The sequence below is a fragment of the Palaemon carinicauda genome, chromosome 27 (assembly GCF_036898095.1).
Source record: "Palaemon carinicauda isolate YSFRI2023 chromosome 27, ASM3689809v2, whole genome shotgun sequence".
Taxonomy (NCBI): Eukaryota; Metazoa; Arthropoda; class Malacostraca; order Decapoda; family Palaemonidae; genus Palaemon; species Palaemon carinicauda.
In genome coordinates, this window is record NC_090751.1 from 82,787,516 (window position 1) to 82,797,515 (window position 10,000).

The window sequence follows — 10,000 nt, forward strand, 5'->3', positions numbered from 1 at the left end:
ATATATATATATATACTGTATATATATATATATATATATATATATATATATATATATATATATATATATATATATACTGTATATATATATAGTATATATATATATATATATATATATATATATATATATATATATATATATATATATTAATCATAAAGATGATCCATTGCATTCTTCCTATTGTTAAATTTATTATAGTTTGTCTTATCATTAAGGAGGGATTGATTCAAATCCTTCAGTGGAATGACTTCGGACACGTCGTGGTCTACCCCCCGGAGTCGCCGGTTATCCTGCAGCTCGTCCGAATTCTCCGAATCCTCCGCGGAGGAATTCTCCTTATCCCCTACTGAGTGGGTCTCGTTCTTCCCGTTGACTTCCGTCACCCTCAGTAAGGTCTTGCTGCTCCGGCGGCTGCTGAAGGTGCTTAGGTTAGACTTGCCTGGAGGCTCGTGCTGTACAGGTCTGTAGACGCGAACCGAGTGTTTCGATTGGACGAAGTGGACCTCTGTGTCGGCTAGTTTCGGAGCCTCTGTAGCCTCGCTGGTCATCCGGTTTCTGAAGGACGTGGCTCGACTTCCTATGGAGAGAATTAACAGAAAAGGAAATGTTTATACTGCTTAGTTAAAAGGATTACTAAAGACTCTTTTTATAGTTTATATATGAAGGATATGTTTTACTGTTTGCTTCTGTTCTTAAATGATTGTATTTCAATTGTTCATTACTTCTCTTGTAGTTTTTTATTTCATTATTCATTTTCTTCACTGGACTATTTTTCTCCTGTTGGAGCCCTTTTGCTTATACCATCCTGCTTTTTCAAGCAGTCATTTTATGAATGTACTTTAGTCCATCGTTAATTTGTTTAAATTGAATAAAGATCATTCATGATTTCTAAAGCATCGTAGATTTCACAACAAATGGTACCTTATTTTACTTTAAAGACTGCCATCCTGGTCCTGTACAGCAGGGGAACCCTACTCTCTACAGGACCTCCACGGTCGTTTTATGATGTTCATTCGGGAGCATTTAACATTTCACAATGCGTATTGCTCGCTTACTGTTTCCTCTTGAAAGCCTTAATATCTTCAATAATCTCGTGGGAGCTTATTGTAGTCTCGGGGCCACATATTTAAAGGCTCTAGAGCCTACAGTAGACATGTATCTAGGTTCTGATAGTTATCATTGGTAGCCTATGAGTCATTCCCGACTGATCTTACATTCAACTTTATACTAAAACACGGAAATAGTTATTCTCTTTCGAATCATATTACTAATTTGAAATGTATGAACCTCATTAGTTATCTGACATGCATAGTTAGCCTTAATTGGTATCAAGAAAAGTACGAGTAAGGGAACTAAATAAAACTTTCTTTTTACATAACCTATAGTTTACTGTAAACTTCTTTATATATAGGAAGGAAGTCAGTGTTTTTGTATATAAGACGTACTTTATAGTTCAAGAGGAATATATAAATTCATTAAATAGGTTGCCTTTACTACATAAAAATCAAAATCTTATCTAAAATAAAGTTGCAATTAAGATTTAGAAGAAGAATTAGGCCTACTGACCTTTTGAATTCCCAGAGGTCGATCTCCAGCTTTGACTTCCTCTGAAGGACACAAATTCCTTCCAGGATCCCATACGAGTCCTGACGGGTGCTGTAGATAACGTATAGAGAATGGGATTCACTGCAGAATTCACTGGAAGAACAAACACTGCTATCCAAGAAAATACCTGTAGGAAAGAGGGAAAGAAGACTTGATATTGTCATTTGGATATACGAGCTATTCTTTAAAAGAAACTAGGATTGTCCTCAGTGAAGGTAATAATACTTTTAGAATAGTTATTACTATTATCATTACAGAAAAACATGTTGAAAACACCAGTTGTATCCATGATATTATCATTAGTAGCCAAGCTACAACCATGGTTTGAAAAGCAGAATACTACAAGTCCTAATTCTCCAACAAAAAAAGCAATCCAGTGAGGAAAAGTAATATTTTATATGTAATAAAAAAATGGGGCCACCCTTAATTGTATTTTGTCACCCAGAAGGTACAGAAAACTAAATGTAACTTATCCACATACCTTTGGAGGTATTGAAACTCCGCAGAGAGACATTATTCCCAAGAAGATAATAGGGAGCCAGCAGGCAGCGTCCGTCGCAACGATGAGGGTCATCCTTGTAGCCATTGTGCCGTCCGATTGACGCGTGTCGGGGCCTTTTCGAACGGCTAACCGCGTCTGCTGAGCCATGGAGTACATGAGGGCGTAGCTGACGGCAATGACGGCGAAGTTGATCAAGTTTAAGACTGTAGGAAGATATTGATTTGTAAGTTCAACAAGTCGGTTGGTGGTGTGATCTGCCACTTATGGCCAAATCCCTTTCTGAGTGGGGGATACCTAAATGTCTTGTGTATTACCATGATCAGCAAAGCTGTACTAGTCAGACTTCCCATGCCAGGATGGTTTTCTTTTATCAAACAGACTAAGTCTCCCACCATCTCCAATCCGCAGTGCCCAACGTGGGGATGAAAATGGGTAAACACAAGACATGTGTAAGGACATGTGTGAGGCATTTATCCTGCAGTGACCTAGAAATAGCTGCATTTGCTGTTGTATTTGTTGAAGTCCTAACATATAATACCTTGAGGAAGATGAATACCAAGGATATACTGGAACATATCAAATGATAAACTATAGTTTTAACAAGGTTTCACCGTTAAGATGAGTTGCATTAACTTTCCAGACCTGAAATTAACACTTACCTAAGAATATGAAGACAGAGTATTCCCATCCATTCGGCTTCTCGTTTGTGATGTGCAGCGCCAGACAGACACCGGACCTTCCATAGAAGTTGTTGAAATATGGGATCGGAGCCAGCGGAAGGGCCGAGAAGAAAGCCACGACTAGCCAGACACCTGCCATAACCAGTGGGATAATGCCCCTTTTAAGATTGTAAATCCCGAAGGGGTATCTGATAACCATGAGACGGTCGACCGTGATCACTGTGATAAAAACATGTCCAAATCAATATTATTCAATCATTATTTTGAGTGTGGGATAAAAGTATTATTTTCGTCATTCATCTAATTATCTCCTACTTAACCATATCAGACATAGTAGTGCTGAATGTTCTACAAGAAATCAATTGATCCTACTCTCTACACTATTAAAAAAACCGTAATTTTGATAGGAAATATTTTGGAAAAATATACGGTTCTCAGCCGTATTGTCAGCAATACAGGCGATCGTAATTTTTACCCTCTCATCATCATCATCTCCTACGCTTATGGACGAAAAGGGCCTCGGTTAGATATCGCTAGTCATCTCTATCTTGAGTTTTTAAATCAATACTTCTCCATTCATCATCTACTTTGCGTTTCATAGTCCCCACCCATGTAGGCCTGGGTCTTCCAACTCCTCTAGTGCCTTGTGAAGCCCAGCTAAACTTTTGGTGAACTAATCTCTTTTGAGGAGTGAGACGAGCCTGGCCAATTCATGTCCATCTACCCGTCACCATGATCTCATCTGCATATGGCACTCGAGTAATCTCTCTTATAGTTTCATTTCTAATCTTATCCTGCCATTTAACTCTCAATATTTTTCTGAGGGGGTTGTTCTGAAATCTGTGAAATCTATTGGATATTGTTTCATTGTTATACCACGACTCATGTCCATATAGTAATACCGATCTCACTGATAAAAGCCTGTGTTTACCCCACTTTATTACCTTCTACGGGTTGGTGATCGTAACATCACTTCTTAACGTGAACATATCCTTTTTTTTTTTTTCTTTTTTTTTTTTTCATGGCAACTTTGAACAGTGCACTCAACCATATCAGACATAGTAGCGCTGAATGTTAAACAAGAAATCAATTTATCCTACTCTCTATAGGTTAATAATGAGCCCGCTCTCTTCCTGTTCCCTCATATGTAAAAGAAACTGTTAACTCAGACATTCCCCACCTGTCAAGGTAAACACCGACAATTCTGAAGAGAAGGTACTGATGAATCCAGCAACTTGACATAGGCTGGATTCCCGCCACTCCCTAGCGTGCACGGCGTAGTTTCCCCGGAAATTTAGGTCCACGGCTGCTACGATGAGGAGGTAGACGCCCATCAGAAGGTCGCCAATGCCCAGGTTGACTATGAGGAAGGAGTGCATCTGGGAGAGACAAGATGAGGTCATTACTGTCGTATCGGAGGTGTTAAAAAGAGGTTATGGTATTTTGTGTTTTGAGGGAATCGGTGCACTGCATATAAATAGTTCTGTTTATGGTTAATGTTAATTATTAACCATCCAATTAATCATATGATCAATTAATGATTAATACACAAGCACACATATACAATATATATATATATATATATATATATATATATATATATATATGTGTGTGTGTGTGTATGTATGTTTGTATGTATGTATATTATATGTACATACAATTATATAAATATACATATGTATATGTATAATTTATATATATACACATATATATATTGTATATAAGTACATCTATATATATATATATATATATATATATATATATATATATAAATGTATATATATATATATATATATATATATATATATATATATATATATATATAAATGTATATATATATATATATATATATATATATATATATATATATATATATGTATATATATATATATATATATATATATATATATATATATATACATATATAAGATTATGCATTATGTCTGCATGTGTATGTGTACCCGACCCTACTTATATTGAAAGCCTTTTTTTTTAAATAAATCCTTCTTATCCTTTCAAGTAATACAGTGGATGTAAGGTCCGAATAAATTGACTTTACCGTTCCAAAGAAGTAAACGCACCTTATTCCCGCTTGAGTAAAGAATCCTCCACAGAATGACGATAGAATTGCCAATAAAAGCAACGAGCCCCAGGATCCAGATGAAGACTCGAAGGACAACGTTGGACATGAGATCCTCGCAGGAGGAGAACTGGTCTCCCTTCGGGAGACACGTCGCCGCTTGTGGAGCCAGACAGCACCAGTGCCACTCATCGGTGATGCTGCAAAACAGAAGAGGGCGAGTGTCAGTGGATTAGGCAATATAAATAAGCATCTGTCTATGGATAGGTTATATGGTGCGACACTCAATATGGATCCTAACGTTTGAGGCTAACAGAAACAGTATAATCTGGCTGCTAAATTTGAGGTGAAATCCATTTTAATGTTCTTGTGTAGCCTACGCTTTTTGTCAGTGAGTATGAAGGTGTTTAAGCGCACGTGATATCTATTGTGTCAATGTTTTTATAATCATATATTATTATTATTATTATTATTATTATTATTATTATTATTATTATTATTATTATTATTATTATTATTATTATTATTATTATTATTATTATTATTATTACTTGCAAAGCTACAACTCTAGTTTGAAAAGCAGGATGCTATAAGCCCAGGGGCCCCAGTGAGGAAAGGAAATAAGGAAAACGACTACTCTATGAACAGTAAAAATGAAAAAATAAATATTTCCTTTATAAGCTATAAAAACTTAGCAAAACAAGAAGAATAGAAATAAGGTAGAATAGTGTCCCCAAGTGTACCCTCAAGCAAGAGAACTCTAACCCAAGACAGTGGAAGACTATGGTACAGAGGCTATGGGACTACCCAAGACCAGAGAACAATGGTTTGATTTTGGAGTGTCCTCCTAGAAGAGCTGCTTACCATAGCTAAAGAGTCTCTTCTACTCTTACCAAGAGGAAAGTAGCCACTGAACAATTACAGTGCAGTAGGTGGCCTCTTGGGCGTAGAAGAATTGTTTGGCAATCTCTCTGTTGTCAGGTGTATGAGGACAGAGGAAAATCTGTAAAAAAATAGGCCAGACTATTCGATTTGTGTAGGCAAAGGGAAAGTGATCCGTAACCAGAGAGAAGGATCCCATGTAGTATTGCCTGGCCAGTTTAAGGACGCCCATAACTCTCTAGTGGTAGTATCTCAACGGGTGGCTGGTATATATATATATATATATATATATATATATATATATATATATATGTATGTATATATATATACATATATAAATATATGAATATATATGTATATATATATATATATATATATATATATATATATATATATATATATAGAGAGAGAGAGAGAGAGAGAGAGAGAGAGAGAGAGAGAGAGAGAGAGAGAGAGAGAGAGAGAGAGAGAGAGAGAGAGAGAGAGAGAGAGAGAGAGAGAGAGAGATATTCAAGATTACGGGAAATTTAGGTAATGGAAATATCTGACGAAAGGCAATTTAATCAAATGAGAGATCCAGTGTTCTTAGGGTTGAAGAAATTTGAAGTCTGTGGAATCTTTATTTGTGAGAAAGATTGATTTACAGTTTTCTTTGCATTTTTCATGCGAACCTTCGCCATTTCTCTTATTAGGCGAAAAATATGTTTCAGCTGTTATTACTTGAATACTGTCTATGTATAGAAGTCTTGCCAATCTTTTTCCAAACATAATAATTTTGTTCAGAAAATCAACTTTTTATCAACTCGACTTTCCCGTACGAATAGGTTTCCTCCTTGTTTAATAATAATATACGGGTTACCGCTCCTGATTGCAAGGGACTGATATAAAAGAAAATGGATTAGTGATAGTTACAGAAAAAGGCAAAACTTTTAAACTGGGAAACTATTTGAATCTAAAGGAAACATTTAGCAAATGATACAAATTCTTGTAATTCTTTCATAGGCGTTACAATGTTAATTTAATTTTGCAAGAGTGTCTTCATAAAATTAAGAGTTTATAACTGTAAACTCTATAAGGATTTGCCCGTCTAACTTGCGTAGACTCAAGACCAAACGTTCAGCATCGCCACAATTCTAGATTCTTTTTTCTGTTTTAAAATCATATGTTTACTCCCAGAAGATGCTTAGATTATTCTTTGCTCGGTTCATTAAATCTGGATGATGTTAATCATATGTTAAGAATACTAAAATTATGTTAATAGTCGAAATTAGTTATTGCAATAATCATCGAAAACCTTACAAGCCACCCAACTTTACGAACTTGTTGGTGCACGAGTAAAATTATACCAAAATTATGAATACTAAATTTCTATGAGTACAAAGTAGATGATGAACTTGGGAATTAATAAAATTGAGCAAGCAAAACAGAGGGAAGGGAACATGAGACTACTGTGTATGGGGAAGAAGGAAGGAAGAGCAAATAAGAATTGTAGGGACAGTAAGAAGGGGGATAAGAGCAAAGGACAGAGTTAAGCTATAGATTGATTGATTGTGTTCTCACTGTGAGAACACAATCAATCAGTCTATGTTACACGTTACTTTGGTATATTCCAGAAGCTTTACAACTTATTTCAGCCTCCACACAAGAATGGGCCATTCTGAAAAAAAAAAAAAAAAAAAAAAAAAAAATGGGAGCATTGCATTGAGGATGTGGTCTGATCCAAGATGGGATATCAACCAGCTGTGGTAAGAGATGCACTGAAGTGAGTGACCACACCAAGGCCTCCGTAATAAATATTTAGGCCAATTCTACCTGAGAGAGTTGGGTCACACCACTTTGCCCTTTGTTCAGATGTGTGATATGACCTGCTGTGTCAAATTCAACATGTGCAAATTCAACATGTGGGCAAGTTGAACCACTCTCCTAAAGCCCCGTACATACTATGATTCATGATGCACGCAGTGTTGAATGAATCTGTTGAAAAACGACTTGTTTGCCAGGAACTTGAAGCTGCATCACCAACGTGTTGATGGGGCTGCCCAATTTTATGTGTCTGCTCAGTGTTCCATCACTATTCAAAATGGAAGGACGTCCGCTCAGCTCCAGCGTCAATGGCTATATTGGCATTCATCATTTCCTAATGAAATGTGAACTATAACTGGGGAGCTAGCACGCGAAAACAAGTGAGCAGTGTTGCAGTACAATTTGGCAGCCAGTAATTTTTCTCAACAACACTACTGCATCACGAGGCTGATACATGATGCATAGTGTGTACAAGGCATAACATGCAATTTGATGCTGCAGTAAGGGATACAGGTTTTATAGCCGCAATTATGGTTGCCATAGATACCTGTGAATGAATTAATGTGGAGACTTTGTTAAAAGAAAAATGGTTGAGGTGCATAGAGCCGCACTTCTATGAAGCATTTGATGAGCCATTAATTGAAGCTTTGAAAAGTCTTGAGGTGACACCCTTTAATGTAAATATAGAATTTTTTTCTAGGTTGAAAACCGTAGAAGAGAGATTTGGAGCGTTGATATTTCCAAAATCTCACTTTTGAAAAGCTCACAGAACAGTGTGAGAACCTAAGTACTACACTAAATTTACACTATATTTAAGAATTAACTTTTTATTTCACATATTTGTTACGAAGTCTTACGTAATATGTTTAAGAGTGCTATATAATCCTACGAGGTATGAACGAGGGACTATGTAATTTTCTTATGTTTTCTTAAGGTATTGCATCATGATTGTGAGAAAATATGCAATTCTTACATTTGCCACGTGTTTTGGAAGGTTCTCGAAAACCCGAGCTTTAGTCTCTATCTTTTTTTTATTGTTTAAGGACGAAGGTGGGCGGAGCTAGCTGAGAGAGAGTCGTCTTGCTGGTGCATTGATAGGCCCCTGATAGGTAATCATTGGTAACTCTGGTATTGCTGAGCCAGCCCCAAGTTTCTAGAATCCTAACCTAGAATAATCTAGAAATTACTAAGTCAATACATGTGCCCTAGGAATGCGTAGGGCAGAAGAGAACAAGCCTATCTTGTGAAAGAGCCAACATCCCCTCTCTCAAGTAACCCGAGTGTGTGTCCTCTCCAAAGTGATTAAGTTCGTGCCTAACATATATCATGTGTAGTGTGTTAAAACGTTACTACAACTTTGCAAGTGATTGTAATTTTATTTTGTCGTGGCGAGTGCTGGTATTGTGTAAATCTTTGTAACTGGCCAAGGGAAATTTATGTAAGATACGTGAAGTGTATTTATTTTGGCTTCAAATTCGTGTGAGGTAAAACTTGTAAGTATATCAATTACTTTATGCAATTTCTTTGAGTTTAATCCTTAGAGTGTTAAAGGTTATCTATTTTCTTTATTAATCAAGGCTACGAATTTGTGAAAAATTTAATTCCCAGTGAAACAAGAGATTATATAATTTTCAGAGTGTAATAATGTCTAAGGTTTTATTCTGACTTGATATTTCAAGTAATTTATTTTTTCTTTTTATGTAAATTTTTTCAAAGTGTTATATTTTTTATAGAATATATATTTATTTTTGTAAAGAGTGTATTATTTCGATCACCAGTGTTTGTTACAGTACTCTATCGTATCCCTGTTAAAGAATCGAAGTAAGAGGTTGTTCTGAATAGTTTTTAATAATAATTAAGTAGTTTTATTATGAGTGTACTTAAGAGACCTTTGGATATTCAGTGTTATTAAGTATTGCCGTCTAATTTTCTATTTTTATATATTGCCGTCTAATTTTCTCAGAGTTCGGGTATTTTTCGAATATAACAGATTAATTTAAAAACAATCAGGTGAGTTTGGAACTCAAGAGGTTGTGTAGCTTGCCAGCCATAATATATATTATATATATTTTGGTTCCCAGACCACGGGACCATAATATATATATATATATATATATATATATATATATATATATATATATATATAGATATATATATATGATATATGTATATATATATATATATATATATATATATATATATATATATATATATATATATATATATATATAATATATGTATATATACATATACTGTATATGTATATATATATATATATATATATATATATATATATATATATATATATATATATATATATATATATATATATATATAATATCCAACATTCTAGTATTCCAGTACAATCGATAAAGACAAATTATTTTCGATTTAATACTGCAGTAAATTTCAGCCACTCCTTCTCTCTCCCCTGGTATATGTGTATAT

General features: G+C 35.0%; 1 protein-coding gene across 4 annotated transcripts in view; it reads right to left on the reverse strand.

The window, feature by feature from the left end:
* Positions 1 to 123: 123 nt before the first annotated feature.
* The window catches only part of LOC137620773 (G-protein coupled receptor GRL101-like), a 131,493-nt gene continuing 121,616 nt past the window's right edge, over positions 124 to 10,000 (reverse strand). For all 4 annotated transcript variants that reach the window (XM_068351195.1, XM_068351197.1, XM_068351198.1 and 1 more), the window contains exons 21-26: positions 4,869 to 5,067; positions 3,968 to 4,166; positions 2,767 to 3,006; positions 2,087 to 2,310; positions 1,567 to 1,732; positions 124 to 577 (exon numbers count right to left, since the gene is read on the reverse strand). In XM_068351195.1, coding sequence (XP_068207296.1) covers positions 147 to 577; positions 1,567 to 1,732; positions 2,087 to 2,310; positions 2,767 to 3,006; positions 3,968 to 4,166; positions 4,869 to 5,067 — 1,459 coding nt within the window. In that variant the 3' untranslated portion in view covers positions 124 to 146. The remainder of the gene's footprint in view (positions 578 to 1,566; positions 1,733 to 2,086; positions 2,311 to 2,766; positions 3,007 to 3,967; positions 4,167 to 4,868; positions 5,068 to 10,000) is intronic.